The 20,292-nt window shown below is 40.1% G+C and overlaps 1 protein-coding gene across 6 annotated transcripts in view; it reads left to right on the plus strand.

The window, feature by feature from the left end:
- The first annotated feature begins 612 nt into the window (after nt 1-612).
- The window catches only part of DLG1 (discs large MAGUK scaffold protein 1), a 145,383-nt gene continuing 125,703 nt past the window's right edge, over nt 613-20,292 (plus strand). For all 6 annotated transcript variants that reach the window (XM_083868831.1, XM_083868832.1, XM_083868833.1 and 3 more), the window contains exons 1-3: nt 613-654; nt 904-1,035; nt 15,117-15,283. In XM_083868831.1, coding sequence (XP_083724957.1) covers nt 636-654; nt 904-1,035; nt 15,117-15,283 — 318 coding nt within the window. In that variant the 5' untranslated portion in view covers nt 613-635. The remainder of the gene's footprint in view (nt 655-903; nt 1,036-15,116; nt 15,284-20,292) is intronic.

Here is a 20,292-nt window from a genome sequence, read left to right on the forward strand (position 1 = left end):
ACGCCGGGCACCGCCGGGGACGGCGATCAGCTGCGGGGCCGCTCGGGGCGGTTCCCGGTGCCGCTCCCGGTGCGGTTCCCGGGGCCGTTCCCGTGCCCGGCCCGCGGTACCGGCGCTGTGCGGGGCGGGCGGGGCGGGGCGGCCCCTTTAAGGCGGGGAGCGCTCACCTGCCTCCTCCCCCGCCCCCGCCAAGGTACCGGCCCCGCGCCGGGCCCTGATTGGGCGCCCGCCGGGCCCGGTCACGTGGGGGGGGCGCGCTCCCCCAGCCTCCAGGCCGCCATTTTGGCTGGAAAGTTTGGAATTTCCGAGCAGTGCGGGCGGGAGGCGGCGGGAGCGCCCCAGCCCTGCCCGGCCCAGCCCCGGCCCGCCGCCCGCACCGCGCTGTCCCGCCCGGCTCGGCCCGGTCCGGTCCGTCCCGGCTTGCCCCGTGTGGCGGCGAGGCGCCGCGGCGGCGCCGGCGCTCACCCCGAGCGGAGCCGCTCGCTCGCTCTCCGGGCGGCGGGGTCGGTCAGGCGGGGCGGCCGCCCCCCCGCGCCCGGCCGGCAGAGGGCGCCGCCCCCCGCGCTGCCCCGGGCGCGCTCCCGGCGGGCGCGGCGGAGCCCCGGGGCGGCCCCGGGCGGGGGGCGCGGGGCGCGATGCCCGTCAGGAAACAAGGTGAGCGCCGCACGCCCGGGGCCGGGCCCCGCGGGCTGACAGCCTCGGCGGGACGGGCGGGCGGGGGGGCGGCCGGCGGGAGCAGCGGGCGCTGTGAGCCCGCCGGGGGCTCCGTCCCGCCCGCGCTCTCCCGGCCGCCAACAAAGGAAGGAGCCGCCGCGCCGGGCTGGGGCGGTCCCGGCTTGTTGCATCCCCGGGGCTCCTGCCCGGTGCGCCCCGGTCAGTCCCGTGTCTGGTCTCCGCTTGCAGATACCCAGCGAGCCCTGCGCCTCCTGGAGGAATACCGCTCCAAGCTGAGCCAGGCGGAGGACCGGCAGCTGCGGAACTCCATCGAGCGTGTCATCAGCATCTTCCAAAGTAACCTTTTCCAGGCTTTGATAGGTAAGGGTTGGCTTCTTTCAGTTTGTGCGTGAACCCGGCAGTTCTTGCTGATGCTGTCGCTTTGTCGTGTTCAGAGCAAAAGGTGTTTCACCCGTGAGTTCGAAGCCATGTGCTTCTTGTCGTTGTGTTTTTGTTTTGCATAGTAACACACGTGTTGTTACAGATCAACAGTTCACTTGTTACACCTACTTCCTTTATTCAAAGCTCTTAACTGGTCCAAACTGCTTAAAACTGTGGAATAGTTTTTAATTCTGTGACGTCTTATCCTAGATTCCTTTAGGTTGGTTGTCCTTGCATCTTTGTTCACCTGATAAATTTCTAAGGAGGATGGGGTTTTTTCCTGTCTGCATGTAACAGGTTAGTGAATGAATGGAAATGGTTTTAGTCTAAGGAATCAGGCAATTCCTGTTAAAGTACTCTTTAATACACTTTGCTCTAAAAGCATCACAAAGTGTATTACTGAAGTGGAAATTAACCTAAAGTAAATGAGAAGAAACCTCTAGTGTTTCAGGGAGTACTACAGTCATCTCTTCTCCTTTGTTGCATATTAAATTATAGTGAAAACACTATTAATTCTCAGTTTACAGTCCTTATAGTGCTTCACTTAATATGTTCCCATAAGTTCTTAAAAGCACTTGCATGTAATTTTGAATTTCCTCCCGGTCTGTTTGGAAAAAAAAAAACCCTGAGCATAAATAGAACTTGCAAAATCCTGTCTTTATTAGGAAACTTCTGCAGAGAAACAGTGAGAAGTGGTTTCTTCTTCTTACTATCTTTATGACAGCTAATGTTAGTTTACTTTCAAGAATAAAATTTGTTCTGCATCCTTGTCTTTTAATAGTGACCAGTGTCTGAATTGGACTAATGGCAAACATTGTAGCTATATTTGTTACTTGACTTACTACATGGTTACTGTCCTGGGTTAATGCAATCTTCCTTCACAGGGCTGCAGCTTCTTCGGACTTGTACTGTGGGGAGAGCACAGGGCCAGGCAAAACATAAACATGCATTGCTGCTGAATGCTTTCTTCCAGCATTCATCTTGTGTAGGTTTTCAGCAGACAGTAATTGTGCTGGTTTTTTTTCTTATCATGTAACTTCATGAAGGGTAGTTGTGAAAATAGGTCAGTTAAAAGAATCTTTTCCTTATGCGAACTCTGCGTTTCTCTTCACTACACAGTTGATGCTAATCAACTCCACGATGAAGAGCTAAACATAATCCTTGTGGGACACGTGTGAGGGGGTTCACTCATTGGTGGATCAGGATGTTGAAATCTTGTGTCAAATACCTGATGTACAGCAGCAGCACTTTTTATTTTCTCCCAGGAAATTTCAATGTTGTCTGCCATTTTGCTTGTTCTGGATGTATGTGTGAGGTTTGTTTTTTTTTAAACCCTTCAAGGTCCATGCAGTACTCTGTTTTCTCCCCTTCATTGAAAAGAACCAATCTGTTAGCTTTTGATATTCAAATTGCAAGATGTAGTTTCTTCTCATAGCCATGTATGAATCTTCATTGTTTATAACTCTACACCTAGTAGTAGTAGTGGATTAGAAAGAACAGGCAACCTCATGTCTTCTGGCTTTGTTCTGCAAGAGTAAAAAGGAGGAATGTGTTGTTGCCTGGGTGGGCTGTGTGGCCTCTTTTCTGGACTTGTAAGAAGCTCCACTTTGCAACCACAGGACCCTTGTTCTTGTTGAGTTCAGTTCATCTGTGCAGGTGCTTCTTGGGCAAGTTGCATTAACTTTGCATTTCCTGGGTCGCTGTATGGTTGTTTATTAGATTGTAGACATATGTCCCAAACCATCTGGCAGAAGCCTGGTACTTGCCAAGCAATTTATGCTGTCAGCTTGGGTCTTTCTCCTTTAACCTGCTACTTTCTGTGGAAATATGTCAGGGGAGTTCTTGTTCCTGGAGGCTGCTCCTGGCTGTTGTTTTCCTGGAAACACCTTCTATGATGGTGTGATTACTGCATGGTGGGGGTAAAGAGTGGGGAGACCCCCTGGAAAGGATGTGATCTGGAGGGTGGCTGCAGGTACTGGGGAAGACCTTGAGCTGGCTCCTGCTTGTCTCTTTTCCATGAAGATCTGGGAGCAGGCTGGGTGAAATACGCAGTTGTGCTGGGGGGTTAGACTTACCTGGGATTCTCCATTGGTTGTTGCTTTATGGCTGAATTTGGAGGTGCAATTTATAGAAGTTGTGATGTGTTCCCAGCTGAAATAGCCAATGCTGTTCTGACAGCAAGTTTCAGGCTCAACTATACTAAGTTATTGCTCTTATAGATACTTCTTCCAGAAAGTGTACTACTTTTAGCTTCTGGTTTGGGTGCTTTTTTTTCTTTTCCTTTAAATAAAACAATACTAAAATAAAAATCCACCAAACTTCATACATTTATTTTCTGCTTTTTCTGCCAAGTTACTGCACTATATCCAAGACTTGTTTGCCCATAGTAGGTAGGTTTGTGAAGTTGTAGTCAGGATTTGCTGTCAACTTCATGTATCTTTTTTAGTATAATTTTTGACTTGGCAGTCAAATGCTGTTCTTTCAAGCAATAAATAGCATTATGTACAGAAATACATCTTTGGGTTTACAATGGAGGAAATGATAAATTCCTGAAAACTACAGATTTTAACAGTGTTTCATGTTTTCAGATATTAAAAGGTTTTAGAAATTAAAAGGGTATTTTTTGTAATGTCCATTTGAATATAAAGAATAAGTGATATTAATTTTTCATTCAAATCTTTTATGTTTTCCTCTCCTTTAATTCTCTCAATAAAATTATAGTTCAGCAATCTACAAGCTTGACCTTGTTCTTGAATTATGGCTTTAACGGTTTGAATTAGACCTTTAACTAGTCAGTGTGAACAGCCAGTGTCATCAGATCAACATTGCAAGTGTTACATTTTAAGTGATGTAACTGTAAGAACTTTGAATCTGTAACAAAAGTTGTAACCACATGTGACCTCCTTAAAAGAGTCTCTGAAAAAGCCCATTTTTATAATTTCTGTCTTCCCTCATGTAGTATTTTCCAGTCCTTCAACCAACTATGTGGAATAATGTCTAGAACTTTAATTAAATGAATACCAAGGGCCTGTAATTGAGAAAAGTGTCAATTTTAAGTCAATTTCCTTTTGTACAGGCTCAGAAATGTTTGGTATCTTTTCTAGTTTTTGATTTCTTGTATTCAGTTAAAATGGTTTGTTCCTGATATTCTGATCATTGGTGAGCCAATTTATTAAGAGACCAAAGGAAAATATCCATATATAGAACCATGGGGTAGACTTGTTTCACTTTGGTAAGGTGTTTGATATTTATTTTCAAATAGTTAGGTAGTAATTCTGCAGGTGAGTTCTGTTCTCAGCTTAGGCACACTTTTACCTTTTCAGAAGCTACAGGTTCTTGAAAAAGGTACGGATATATTTATCTCTTTGAAAATATAGGAAGAAAAACACTTGCGTGTAAAAGTAACACTTCTGAGAGAAAAGCATATGAAGCGGACTTCTGTTTATACACATAATATTTTTGTTTAATTAAGATATGCTTTTAATGGGTGTCATGTTGAGGTTTGCCATGTTAAAATAGACTTCTAAAATTAAAAATATTACAGCTATAGCTAGAGACATAAGGTAGTTTGCTACTTCAGAAGCATTTACTTAGCTGACAAGAAATAACTCTGTGTGCACTGGTGCCAGAAAAAGGGAGTTCTAGGCGAGAATGCAGTTGCCTGTGCTACCCTTCTTGCCTAAAATAGGATCGATCGATCGATCTATCTATCTATCTATCTATCTATCTATCTATCTATCTATCTATCTATCTAATTTTGTAGCTATGCATATACAAGCTTTTTAGTATAAAATGGCAGATCTGATAGGGAATGTTCAATGTTTTGAATTTCATTGTGTTATCAGTCTCATTTGTTGCACTTAGAGTCCTTTTGCCTGGAGACCTGCCTCAAAAATTGAGCTTATGTACTGGCTCTTCCTATCACTAAACATCCAGTTTAGGAAATTTTGAATAAAAAAATGTAGTTGTTTCAGTAACCCTTACTAAACCAAAGAACAGCTTCTCCCAGTAAGCATGAAGGTGCTTTTAACCATAGTTTCCATGAGCCTTATTAATTGAACAAAACATATTAAAAATGCTGGTAATACATTTTTACACCCCAGAAAAGTAAGTCCCAACCCTGAAAATTTTGAAAAAAGTTGATGATTGCACAAAGTAAGCTCTTTTTTCAGGTTTCTCAGCAGTGTGATTTGGACTGAAAGTTCTAGGAGTATAAAACTTAGTTTGCAGATTTCTCATCTCTGTCCACATTGGCTTTCTGAACTAAATTAGGAAAACAACCCTAGACTTTAGACTGAAGTAGATTGGATTGGGTCAGCACTCCTCAAAGCTGGTCCACTTTGGAGTGGACTGACCACATTCCTGCTACCTGGCATTTGGTCTCAGCTCAGCCGTGTGTGGCAGCTCTGGAGCTCTTCTTGCTCCTTCTCACTCCTTCTCCCTTAGCCAGTTTGGGGATATTTCCCAAACTTGCTGGCTAGCTGCAAGTCAAACACAAGCTCCTCTTCTGAACTGAAACCAAAAGTACTTGCTTTTGGGGAAACCTCAGTTAGGACTTTTATTTCTGCAGTGTAGTTAATAGAGCGTGTGCCATGATGACACAGTTAGCTGCAAATGGGTTCAAGGCCTTCCCATTTTCAAAGGTTACTGAAGCTTTAGTGCCTTTCAGGCTCTGCTGAATAAGATTTATATTAAGAATCCAGAAATTCTTGACAGTTAGTTTAAGATCTTGCTAGATAGTCAGTGAATATTGCTGGGGTTTATTATTATTATGCTTTTATTAGAGGAAGGTTTAGGGAGAATTGGATCTTCTGTAACCTTGGATCGTGCTGAAATTTTTGCAGGTGCTAAAAAGATTATTTTTGCATCCAAATCTTTTCCTTGCTGCATTTTTGTGACTTTTACCTCAGATAGCAGCTTCTGCAATACATCCTTACTCATATTTGAGGCTGAAACATCCATGCAGTATAATCCTTGCAACTTTGAGGCGTTAATTGACTTCTGGACAAGTTCCTAAGGCTTATACTATGGTTATACTTGGTTTGGTCTCCTTTAAATACACAAAAGTGGGTCAGTTTTACAGAAATTTGACTTAGGGTTGTGTTTACACAGGTAGTTAAGTACTTGATTACTTTCATCCAGATGGAAGGAGGATAAATATTTTAGTTTGTGTCCAGATGATTGGAATGTTAATTCAGTCATTGTTAGTATGTTTCTGCTGTGCAGTGTGTCTGAATATCCCAGTCTTTGGAAGAACTTCATGTCTTACTCTTCAAGGAATCTAATAATAAGTGAAATAATCTCATTGCTCCTCTTTTTTTTTTTTTTTTAAAGAATTATTTACTATTTTGTATGTAGTGCAGTTTGATAGCTAGCTTGCTTTTTAAAGTGTTTTCCACCCCGTAGTGTGTTTGTGACAGGGCAATGTATTGAATTTTTGGGATTAGGTGCTGCTTTTGGTAGCCTAAAATAGCAAGTAAGTAGTAAGTTGAGTAGCTACTGGTATGCAGATAAATAGTATTGTGGCAAAAGTTTATCCTTGTGGTATTTCACTGACTGTGTGTTCAGTGTTGAATAGCTGCACTGTAGAATATATCAGTTGCAATATTCTCTTCCCAGGGTTACCATTGAAAGGGTCTGCTGACAAAAAAACTCCTTGTTAATAAATCTGCTGTTCATCCAGGGGCTGAAAAGATAGTAGAAGTTTTGAATAATTGGTGTATTTTTCAGGTTTTGGGAGAGTTTGCCTTCTGGCCTGTCCTTGCTTTATTTCCCATGTTTTTTCACCTCTTTTCCCTAGGCGTGCTGCCTATCTCCTCCTATGCTTCTGTCTGTGTTTCTGGATTTGCTCCTGATCTCCCTCAACATTTGCTTCAGTGCTGGGTACAATGTAGAGGAAGGAGTAAAGCATGAGAGAGGATATCTGTCCTGATCTTAGTCCTGCTTCCATGGTGGTCCCAGCAGAAATTGTTCAGCTCTGCAGCTGGAATGCCGTGTGCCCCCTGTGCATCTGGTTTTCCTGTATTTTGAGAGATTCAGCTTGTTTTGGTGCAGGGGGAAGGAATCTTCAAAGAAACTGAACTGTAGCAGCTGACTAGGAGTCTCCTGGCACAGATGGTTTCCTGAATTATAACTAGGCCAAATTTGCAAGATTGTTAAGAGACTGCAGAAGGTGTAGGACTGACACTAGAATAACCTCCTTAGCTTCGTGTTCTTTCCCCAAGTTAGGGCAGGCTCTAGAGCTCTTTGGTAAAGCTTTTATAGGAATCTTGTCATGTGTGAGTATCTTCCCAGCCATGCCCTCAAAACAGCTGACTTAGTTTGGCTTGAAATGAAAAAGCCCAAGACAGAGGAGCAGCCAGAAGAGCATGTGAGCAAGTAGTAAAAACACTGCAACTTTAGTTTCAGAAACTTGTGTTAAAATTTGACTCCAGGAGACAGGCAAGTGTTAGTGCTGGAGGAGATGCTACTCTGTAGCACACCCAGCCTGGTGTTGCCACCGCTGCCACATAATTACCTTGGAGCCTGAGCTTTCTGTAGGTGGAAGAGACCAATGCTTGTGCTGTCTGATCTGAGCAAAGCTATGCACCTGTATGGAAGCTCAGCCTGGAGGGTTAAGTGGACTCATCCCAAAACTAGTTTGATTTTTTGGAATGTATTTGTCTGGTAAGGGACATCATCAGTCCTGTATGCTGACATTATCTAGGGGACATACTACAAATAAGACTTTGTATTAATAGTGAGGTTTTTGTTGCCACTGAAGACACTAGTAAATGGATTCCTTTAAGAAAAAAGTACATTGTTGTAGTGGCTGCTGGTTTGCAGCTGGTGTTGAGATATTTGGGGAGGGTGGTTAGCTGAGAGTTCATTTTTAGTTTGGATACTTGTTGTTTGTTTGCAGGGGGTTGGGAGGTTCTTGGGGTTTTTTTTATGCTTAGGCTGCTGACTAAGTGTGCATGAGGCAATAGTAAATCAGAAAGTTTAGACAGCAAAATATTGTGTCAATTTTCATCTGTGTGATGAAATTCTGGACATAGAATGGTTTCTGAAGGAAAATTGGATAGAGATAATGTGAAGCACTTCTTAAGGAAAGACTGGATGTTACACGTGGCACAGTTGATATGGTGGTGTTAGGTCATAGGTTGGACTTGATCTCAGAGTTCTTTTTACCAACCCAGTTGATTCTGTGAAAATATGGTGAAGGAGGGATTAGTAAGCAAAGAGGAAAATATGAATGAATAGTTTGGAAAGTGTAAGTGGCCAGGCTGGTAAGGAGTTGAATTTGTTTGAGTGTAAAAAGCAGTTAGAGGAACGAAAGCAAACAATTGGATTAAGCACCAATTCATGAGAACTGGAAGAGAAAAGTGGAAAATGACGTCTCCTGGAATGTGAGTTAAGCAAAGAAGTGTGTGCAGGAAGGATGTTCAAAGGGTAGGACACAGTTACTGAACCTGGTGAGAGTTGGGGATCAGTACCTGGATGCTGCAGCTTGTGACAAAGGATCTTATAGAACAGAACGTGTAGTCAGAAAGCTGCACCATGAGTTGATTAAAATTTTAAGAAGCCTTGATTGTGTTTTGCAGTTTTAAAAAAGAAATAGATCCCCAAACAGCCAACACTGAAAGGGGCTTTACAGAGGTTGTGATGAAGATGGTTTTCACTTCTCATAGTACAAATGCAAACATTTATTTTTGATCAGACACACACACCATGACAACACAATCATTAAATACACAAAGAGAATGCTTACTTAATTCTGGTCATTGGCTTGGTAAATGGACATGAAGCTTTTCTTAGTCTTTGTATTTTTTTGTTGATCACTAATCATGTACTTTTCAAGTTGTGCTTTTCTTGTACTAAACAGATATTCTTAGCTTGACACAGCAGATGAAGTAAGCGTGCATGATTGAGCCTTCCTTGGAGTCAGTAGGAGTTGCTTTATGACTGCAGAATGAAAGTCTGTAGTGTTGGCAGACTCTTGCCTGTTCTGACAGTGATCATTACTCTGTTTTGTCTATACATTAGTTGTGTTGGGCTGTTAAGAATTTGGCAGATACCATTTATCTCAAATTGCTCTGAACTGAAATAGCATGTTGACCTTTGTTTTCTTTCTAGTAGTTTTGAGACTCGTGTTTTCAATTGCTTTGGGTGCTTTGGCAGGAAGCCCTAAGAAATAAAGTTGTCTTTCCCTCCCCTCCTTGATTTAGAGAAGTACTTAATTCATAATGGGATGGCACTTTTTCCTGGACAACACACAGGCAGTCAAATTCTTAACGAACCTGTTTTTTCAAATATGGGTAACATCATAAACAAAACCAGCCATTTGCATGTGCTCCATTTAGATGAACAAATGTCTGAGAAGAGGCAGACCAATAAGAGATGGCAAAGGAATTACTTACATGGACTAAACTGAAATAAGTCAATTTCTGATGGAATTCATAAGCTCCTTGGTTCCTTGCAAGTCTGAGGGAGTGTGCTGGCTCAGAGTTTCTCTTGAAGAAAGCTGGTATTGAAAAGCTTTGTGTGGTAAAGTCTGTATGGTGATGCAATGTTATCCAGTGTTTTGCTGACTTGCTGGCTTTGGCTGAAATTGGTTTGTGCTGCTGCTGAAGATCTATCAGAAAGGGAACACCTGTTGAGTGCAGGATTAACTAAGTAGCTGAAGCATGTAAATCCTGGCCATGCTGCCATGTAGAAGGACCTTGACAAGCTGAGGAGATGGGCTGACAGGAACCTCATGGAGTTCAACAAGTAGAAATGTAGAGTCCAGCACCTAGGGAGGAATAACCCTATATACCAATACACACTGTATGTCACCCAGGTGGAAAGCAGTGCTGCAGGAAGGGGTGTGGGGGACCTGGTGACAAGAAGTTGACCATGAACTATCAGTGTGCTTTGGGGCAAGGGTGGTGAATAGTCTTCTAGGCTGCATTTGACAGCCAGCATTAGAACTGCCAGCAGGTAAACCCTCCCCCTTTGTATTTTAGAATGCAAAACATGAATTTAGATTTTATTAAAAAATGATCAAACAGAAAAGAAAACATGAGCTTCCTAAATTAATTCTTGCTTGTATGCAAAGCTGTTAACTACATTAAAACTGAAAACCTTCAGATGGGGATACAATTAATACAGCATACACAAATGGGATTGTTAAATTCACATATATTGTGGTAGCAGTTTATACCTTTGTGTAGTGTGTGATATAAGGACAACAGTTCACTGGTTTACGTGGACAGTGTCCAAAGCAGGCTGTTGTAGTAAATGTGTTACTGTTTAAGTTCATGAAATGCTAAGCTTGTGTGGAATTTCCTGGCATTTATTTAAGAAAAACCATCTATAACCCACAAATGGCCAAGATGCTTAAAGTGTAAAAGTGAAAAGCCCAAAACTAGTAGGTTACTGTGATCATTAGAGGAATGCTTTCAATTTAAAAAAGAATAAACCACAGAATCATTTAAGGTGCAAAGGACCTTTATGATCTTTGAGTTCAGCCTTTAACACAGCACTGCCAAGTCCACCATTAAATTCCTAAGCACCACACCTACAAGTATTTAAACACTTCTTGGGACTCAACTATTCTCCTGGACAGCCTGTTCCAATTCTTGACAACCCTTTCAGAGAAGAAATTTTTCATAATTTCCAAACTAAACCTCCCCTGGCACCCCTTGAGGCCATTTGCTCTTGTCCTCTCCCTTTTTACTTTGAGATGAACACTTACCTCAACTACAGCCTTGTTTCAGGTAAACAGTAAATGCCAATGAAATCTAATTGGTTCCTTCTATACCATAATACAAAGGTTCAGTATCAGAAGTCTGAAACCAACATCATATAAAAAATTACACCGAGTTGCTTGATGGTTGTTTGAAAACCAGAACATATTAAAAGATGGTCAGAGAAGAACAGGAGGTGGGTGACTGAGCAAGGAGAATCTTTCCCATGGAGGTGCACAGTGTTGACTGCTTTTTTTTCTCCTCACTGTTATGTTTTGTTGAGATTATTGTTGTTCGTTGACATATTCTATGCTTCACTCTTCTCTACTTTGCTGTTGCATTTGAATTTTTTGTATACATTGTGTATTTTATATATGCTGGATGTTCTTTTTACTGTTACCCCTGAACTTTTTTGCCCATTTCTCAAGGTTAGCTTCCTTTAACCAGTAATTAGCAGTTGCTGAGTTGTTTGTAGACTTAAGGCCTCTGATACCATCCTGTGTCTTTGTTTTCAAGGCCTCTCTTGTCATGCTGTGCCTTTGCTCTTCTATGCAGCTTTTTGTTCTGGGGTCATAGGTAATCCACTCTCTACAGAATAACCAGTTTTTATTGGTATGTATTAGCTGTTACACACACAAATGTAAATTTGTACATTCAATCTGTGTGTGTACTTGCATTTATGTATGGGTTTTAGTTAGCTTTGGAGAATTGTGTGATGTAACACTGAATGATTTCACATATATTTATGTATACTCTTTATGGAATATATGGAGCAAATATTTATTGATGCGTGTTACATATAAAAATATTTATAGAGATAGGTATTAGCTCACACAGCTGTCTGAAGCTAAGTAGAAGCCATGCAAGTTAGATGAGTCACCTGGTCTTTAGATAGTCGGTGGTAGGGCTGGACAAGCTAAAACAAAGCTCTGGGCAGGCCAGGACAAGAGCAGAGTCCTGGTTATTCACTTCACACAAGGCCCATGGCCTGTTATCTGCACTGCACTTGTATATAGAATTACACCATTCCCTTAAGAAAATGCTGTTATAGGTATCCCATCTTTCACTTGCAAAGTTAGTTATCCAAAGGTTCATGCATAAGTGAACATTATGAGATTTTTTTAGAACATGCACTGATCTTAAGCTATCCTGATTACAAGTACTCTCCACTGAATATACAGCAAAAAGTAGCAGGCACTGCACATACCTGTACAAATGATAACCAGAAGCCTTATGCTTGAAGAAATTGCTTAAAGAGTGTTGTCGTGTTGCTGGTTAGAATCCTTGTCCTTGGAGGCAGATTCTTTAGACAGAATTGATGTAGTCTCTTGAAGTGCCCTCAAATTTACTTTAGAAAAAACATTGTTTCTGCAGTTCTGCTGTTCTTTTAATTACTGTGTTGTGGCTTTCAGTGAAGCTGGATCTCCCTTGTAGATTTGGGTTTCAGTTTGTATTTGGCAGATAACTCTTGTTTTCTTTAAAAGTGAGCAGATTTTAGCTTCTGGCGTATCGTGTTACTGGGGAACAAGCCTGTTCAAAGAACAAAAACTAAGATGAGTGGAGAATATGAGAAGGGGGTGAACAATACACCAGCAAATTTCTCTTAAAGTAAAAAACCCCAGTTTGTCACTATTCCTTAGCTTTTCACACTTCTAATAGGCTAAGAAATATAATTTTCATAAGAGTCCTCAGTTGCAGAACTGCTGGTCTGTCACTTGCTTTGCATAGGCTTTTATTCTTTGTGCTGTCAAACATATTTCTGATTTGCCTACTTAATGTGGTTTTACTTGTAAGCAGACCAAATTCCAGGATGGTTTTCTCTGTTGCCTACCATTCATCACTTTTTGTCACTTTGGATTCCTAAAACTCTGTTCTCATATTTTTCAAGTTTCAGCTGTTCTTTTAATGTTCCCCTCTAGTTTCTAAATGTTCCCCATCTGTGTTTTCTTTTAGTGTTCTGTGATACCTGGTTTGAATCAGTTTTGTGTAACTTAATTTGAGATATAAACTCTCTTAGAATTAATATGGGAGAAAAATTCTGTGATATAAAAACATTCTAGCTTGAAGAGGGAGCCTGACCATAAATACAAGTAAAACTTAGTATTTTACTACCACTATTTGTAATAATTAGGAAAACGTTAGAATTTTTCATATGCAAATACATTCTCACATCATTAACTTGTTCAGTACATATTCAAGTGTGTTGATGTGTTGAAATATTTTTGTGAGCTGATACATAGCTGTAGACAAGAAGAAGGAATTTTTAGGTTTAATTTAGTTTGGTGTAGGTTTCTGGCTTTATAAAAGTGTAATTGTCAACTTGAGGACCTAATGTGTTCATGGTTCATAGGTAGCTTGCCTATACTTGTACATACTTAATGTTTGCATTCTGAAGAGTAAAAATGGAAACTTTTTTTATAGAAGTTAGATATTATCATATAGACATCAAGTTTCTAGAAACTTTGTGGATTTGGAGCAAATCCAGGATAAACAGAAACTAATCCCCTCATTAAGTGGTGCATACGTGTCTTGCCATCCTTCAATAGTGAGTCTATTCTGGTGCCCTCCATGGAGAGGTGGAGGTAAGGTATGGGAAGTGCTGTGCTTTTTGAAACGAGAGTTCTGCAGGAGGAATAAATGGCTACCTCCACTGGCAGGGACTTAAAAGAATAGTAGCAGAATTGAAAATCAGTGTCCTAGATTTCTGTTGCAAAACAGTTGCACAAATAACCCCTTCCCATAAATAATGTAGTGATCTTCCTGGCTTGGCTGCTGTGGATTGCAGCTATAGAATCAACATACACCACTGCCTATTTTAATACACAAAGTACTCTCTGTTGGGGAAAAAAAAATCTTTACTGGATATGCTTGATTGATGTATTGATGTTAATGCAGCTACAAGACAAATTTGCAACTGAGGGAGCTAATGTGAAAGATAGATTTAAAGGCAATTTGTATCTCTTAGGCTGCTTTGCTCCTGTATATCTAGGTCACTTAACGTCTTCTGCAACCCTCACTGCTATTTCTTCCAATCAGCAGCTCTAAGAGCAAGTATAACTTTAAAAATTAATGTAAGCTGTTGGTAGGAATTTGACTCTTGCTCAGAGGAAAGATACAAATGGAATTTGAGAATTTCAGTTTTCTGAACTGGCAGAGAGCAGAAGTGCAAAGTCTATAAGAACACATAAGACTGGAATGCCAGCAACAGTAGTTGCACCTCTTAGTTGTGTGTTACTTCTTTTGTGGGGTGGCTCTATAAAGGAATTGGTTATTGTGCCTCTGTTACTGACTCTGGGTTGGAAACTACAAAACTGCAGCTTAGATTTCTTACTAATGGCTGGGTCCTATTACCTTTGGCTTACTATGCTTGTATGTTTATCCTCTCTGAAGCTGGTGCAATTAAAAATCAAGAGTTTGCAAATCTGTTTAGCAGATTTTTACTTTGAATAAGAGACTAAAAGCTTTGCAAGACAACTTCATTTGTTTGCCCTTCCCTTAGCCTATGCCTTTTCTGACTTTTTTTTTTTTTTTTTTTTTTTTTTTTTCATTAAATGTATGTGTTTGGGGATGTGATTTCAGTTGTGGCAGCAAGTTTGATGCACCTATACTTCATAGGAACACCTTTGGTGCTTCTTTATATTGTGTTATTTTTATTAATGCTTCATGGAGTGAGTAGGATGTCAATAAATAATGTAATACATCCGAATTTTTGTTTCCCAGAAATTTCCAGCTGAGTCTTCAGAGTATAGAAAAACTATATAACTATGATTGGTAATTCGTGCTATTAAGTTTCATGCTATTTCTGGTACTTAGACTGAAAAATACAGATGATGACCTATCCTAATCAATTTTTCCTTTCCTAACTTCTTGCAGCTTCTCTCTCTCTTGCTGCTTTCATCAGTATACTTCTATTTCAGTGGTCATTTCATTGGAACATGTACGAAATAGACCTTCTAATATTGCCCTTGAACAGTAGATTTCAGCTAACTGAATGCTACAGTAGTTGAAATTATGTGTACCAGAACTTGAAACACAGACACCCATCCCTTCCACTATTCCACTGCAGTTATTTCATGTGCTTCTGCTGCAGCTTGTGCTCCTGGGGTTGGTGGCAGAAGCCCAGAGTGAGTGGGGGCACAGAGAGTGAGTTGTGTGTGTGGTGGGGGAGGTTCATGTGATCCTGGTCATCCCTATGAATTCACCCATGACAAATGAAGCCGTATCTGATTTGTTTTGCAGGAGGAAGATGTAGTTAAAATCAGAATGTTAGAGTAACTATCGAGCCTAACTACGATTTTTTTACATGTTTAGATATTCAAGAATTTTATGAAGTGACCTTATTGGACAATCCAAAATGCATTGATCACTCTCAGCCATCTGAACCAATACAGCCTGTGAATACCTGGGACTTCTCCAGCCTTCCAAGCACAACAGTGACATCAGAAACATTGCCAAGCAGCCTTAGCCCCAGTGTAGAGGTATGATACAGAAATCTGTTTTATTTTTCTTGTTGAGACTATTAGTTTGACATTGTTCTCTAAGCTTCCTTCATTTTATAAAATATTAATTTTTAAAGAAAATGTACATTATTAAGATCAATAGTCATAGGGGATTTAATTATTGAAACATTTAATAACATGTATGCATTTTGCTTAGTCAAAAATTTATAAACTCATTTGTCAAATGTACCATTAAGTGACCATTAAATTGGATTTATGCTTTGATTTTGGAGCCTCACTGACAGGTTTAGTATGCTTATACTCATCCATGCTTGTGACTCTTGAGTCATTGCTTCATTAATTATTTGGGAAATGTGAGGCTGTGTGTTTTTGATTAGTAACCTTTTCAGTCTGATCATAAGAAATTCTCTGTTACTTCTGTATCTATGCTCTTGAAGGACTTGTTTTTGAAAACAATATGCAGCCAGTTGTCACTAGTGAGTGGTGAGAAAACTGATCAGGAAAATGCACACCAATGTACATGTTTCACTAAAACAAAATCTCACTGCTCAGTTTAAACTTAAAATGTTCCTTAAATATTTTCACCTCAGAGCTATTATTTGTCCCCAAAGAGGTGAACATAGTTCGAAGTGTGCCCTGGAAACTGACAGCACTGGAAAAAGTGTGCGGATTTTCAGTAACTGAAGGCAGTGTGCTTTGCTGATCCATTTTCATGAAATGATTGTAGAGCTCAGTAGGAGCAGCTGTAGGACTGGTGCTGCAGCGGGCAGGGAGGCTCAGGAGCTTGTGCTGCTCAGCAGAAGTGGCTGGGATGCCTTAATGAGTGAACCTTTATCTGGGGCTGTTGGGACTGTGTAAGAAGGCTCACTTAGCTGCAGAGCATAAGTTTGTGATGTGCTAATGAGTTTGTACAGTTAAAAAAAAAAATGCTTGTTCTCATTCTAGCTTTTTTCAAATCTGTCGTATTGAAGCTAGTATGAAATACATCAGGAATGCTTTAAAGGAAATTGTAGATGAAATCTAAAACTTGTGTTCTTTTGGAAAGTAAAAAATGGCCAGCAGATAAAAGGTCAGCCAAGTCAGGGGCAGGAGTTATATATTGCAAAGAACAGCTATTAAAATATCTTTACATGAAAAAACTGAGCAGCCTAGGCATACTGGATTTTTCAGGTTTGTAAGTAATTGAACACTGAGGAATTAAAATTCTAGTTGAACTTGCAATGTGGGAATAGATTATTTTCTTTGATTTTTTGTGAATCTTGGTAACAAAAGATTATTATTAAAATTTAAATTGAATGTCTCTGTGGAATCTATTATCCGAAATTGCATAGAGAAGGCCACTGTCATCACAGTCATCTTAATGAATTGTCATGTTTGGAGGAAATGGGACAATGCTAGGTTATATGAGAAATAGCATGGAAAGGGCCATTGTGGTATTTGCCTGTATGCCATCATTTAAATCTAAGGCTTAGAGCTGTAGAACGTCCCCTTCTGCAGGTGTTATGGGAATGGCATCTCTTGGGAGCTGTAGACAGGAGGGTAGGCAAGGTTTATTTTGTCTACTGAGGTGTTTTGAAATAAGCCGGTTCTAATGTACTTCATGTTTGCATGTGCAGAGAACTTAATGAGGCAAATTGAGAGTCATTGGATTTGATTCCAAAACAACTGGTTTCTTAGAAAAGGTCCAGGTAATTTTTGAATCTTAAGATGAGTCAACCACGGCATGTTAATAGATGAGAAGAACACATCACTGACCATCAGTATGGTGTAAAATTCTTCTGTCCTACTTGGTCTGCATAAGGCTTTGCTGGAGATAGTGGCAAATTTGAGGTACCATGGGGTGAAAAATATTTAACTTCAGTGCTTAGAAGAGATAAAGGATCAAAAACCTGGAAAGAAATGAGGATTGGGAAGGTTTGGTGCTGTTTGAAAGAATTGAACACTTAATTGGGAAAAAGAAGTTTTCTGTATTTATAGAATGTGAAAAAGATAATATTTTGCTCTTATGGAAGACATGTTAGACTTACACTACAGAAACAGACTTACAAAAGCATTTTAAATATTTTTCTTAGCACCAGAATAACATAGTACACAGCCAGTCTCCCTTACTGAAGGTCTTTCGAGGCAGCATAATGGTGTTAAAGGGCTTAAATGTTTTGGGGGGTTTTTTCGTCCCTGTAGCACACTTAGGAACAGTGTAATGGAATTGAGGATTCATGTTCCTAGCAAACTATTTTGTTATTAGTAAATATACTCTAAATTGTAGCAGCTGGGACTTGAAGCACATATTTGCTGCTGGGAGATTTGTCTTATGATGTTGCCACTGTAGGAGGTTTTTGCTTCCCCTATAGGAGAAAGGGGTGTCTGACGCTGGGAATGGTGTGTGATGGTAAATCCAGGCTTTGTGATAATTCGCTCCCAGCCCCCTGCAGAAACTGTTTCCAGCCCTCTACAAGTGTAGCCTTGTCCTTGTATCTTTCTATGTTGTAGATGAAGGTGTAACTTAATTACAAAGTTGCATCTTTATTTTTTTTTTCTCATGTGCAATTAAACTGTCAGGAATCCAAGGCTTTGTCCTTGACACTGCACCGATGACAGTGGGCACATTATCATGGCAAGGTCACTGATGCATTGAGAGGAAGAGTTGCCTGGTTTGGGAAAGCTCAGCAGAGGCTGAGTGTTCTCAGCTGCACTGTTTGCTTCTCCAGTACAGTCTGGTAGCCATGCTAGGGTTACCTAACAGAACCTGATATGGTGTGGATTACTTTATTTTTCTAAGTGGCTTGGATTTGAACATTTATGACAAAGCTACCTGTCTTCCTTCATATTTTTTGTATTGAGTATTATGTGAAAGACACAGTTGTTCAACTTTCAGTATACGAAGATCAGGTTTTAGATTTACTTCCCATATTTAAAAACATAGCTGCATATATTGGTGTTGATCCCAGTTCACGTGAAACTGAAAACAAGCTTTTCTCCCAGTCTCTGTCACTTACAGTAAATGTTACCTTGCATTTCATTAGTTAGAACACTGTTTCCGTGTTAAGCTGGGAGATGGAAAATGGTATTTTGGTGTTGGTTTAATTTTTGTTTTTCTAGTGTATCTGAATGATTTAGTTTAGCTTTCAAATATATATGAAAATTGTTACATAAACGTAATCTTGTACGTTTTTATCAACCTTAATTCTTTTTTCTTTGGTGACTTTTTTTTTCCTTTATATACCTACTAGGCAATACCTTTCCCTCAATATTTTAAAATTTAATAAAAATTACAAGGAGAAATTCTCATACATTCACAGTTTATTTTTCACATGCGTGCTATGTATAGTATGTGAAAATTAGTGTTTTAAGGCTTAATGCATTTTGGTTTCAATAATGGTTTTTTTAGCTACTTAGGATATTTTAAAAACTTATTTTCTATGAGGTTTTAATAAACCCAAGAGCATAATAATTCCAGTACAACATGTGTTAAGTCAAGTGATTTGTTTTGCTTGCTAAAATTTACTAGAGACTGGAGGGGACTTGGGTTTAGTGTATCTGATTTTGTTCATAGCTAGTTTTTTAAAAATAAATTCTCACTTTTCAGACTTCCAAGGCTGTTGTCCAGTTCAGTGTTAGCTCATTAATCAGACACAATCAGATTGGCACACTGTATGCACTTTGAGATTATTTTAACTCTGTTCTATGTCTTACCAGGCTGGTGAGTCTGCAGGTGATATGAATGGAATGTTTTTTTCCTTGCCTTGGACATTGTTAGCCTTTGAAGTAATGTATTTCAACTCTGTTTCTTTTACCTCGTTCGTATTTTTTTGCTGTAGTTATTGTGGGCCAAATGAATATTCTTCCAGCTGACACACGTCAATGGTATATGTGAGAGTTGCTTGAGAGTGGGAATATAATGCTCCCCTAAAGAGATTAAGGATTGAATTACAAGAACTTTCTACACAGCTGACTTTGGGAATGACTTTTTAGCAATGTGTGCTTGTGTACATACACAGAGTAGTGGTATACAAGCTTAGGTTGCCTGAGGACTCCTCATGGCACGTAGCCTACTTCTGTTTTCTCCTTCCTGCTCCGGAATCCAAAGACTGGAGTTTGAAATCCCCGTAGGTTGTGTATTAGAAAAAGTCAGAGCTACAGATTGCAAGTTTTCCTGGTCACAGCAATCTGTTTTCTTTTCCATACTCTATATTTCCTGGAGCATTATTTAACAGTTTTGTTTGTTTCAATCTCCAGTACAAAATGATGGAGGAAAAAAACCACTAAAAAAAAAGAGTTTTTCAAAACAGTGATAAAGCAGGAAAGGAATGTTAATCCTTTCAGTACTAGGAACGAGTTTAAAAAAACAAATGTATGCAATCTAGAAAGGACGAATGGTTCATCCCTTTCCTCGTGTACATTAAATACTGAGCTCAAGTGTGCCTGGCCAAGTGAACAAATGTGAAACAAGATCTCGGCGCGGTGTGAGAGCGGAGCGTGTGGAGGGAGCGGCCTCGGGAGCTCTTTGCTGTGATCTGTGGTGCCATCTGTAGGTGGGACATTTGATGTTTGGCAAATACGGGGTGAAACTGGAATCACTGCAAGAAATCTCTGACCTAATTGAGTAATATATCGCTAAGGAAATAGTCTTGTGACATTCTTTTTTATCTTTAAATCTGTAGGATTTGTTTTAATTATTTTAAGCCAGAAAACTTAAGATGTTTGCTGTTTAGCTTAAATTTAAAATTAGCCACAGTAATTTGATTTTAGATATTGTAAAAAAACCCACTGAACAATGTCTCAAAGGAATTTTTTTGCTTTAGGACATGGAACTCAATCGGGAGTTTCTTACAGCTGGATGAGGACAGCTTTGTATTTAGTGGGTAATGGTGTCTGAAGGACTTTGATCTGTGGTTTTCCCATCTGCAAATGCCCATGTGCTCAGTATCTGACATGTAGAGACTGGCCAGCTCTCTTCTAGAGCCTTTCGCCAAATTCTTTTTTCATACAAAGAAAGCAAAAGAGGAAGTAAGGAAACAGCTGATAGG

The sequence above is a fragment of the Zosterops lateralis genome (genome assembly GCF_965231275.1).
Source record: "Zosterops lateralis genome assembly, chromosome: 10".
NCBI classification, from domain to species: Eukaryota; Metazoa; Chordata; class Aves; order Passeriformes; family Zosteropidae; genus Zosterops; species Zosterops lateralis.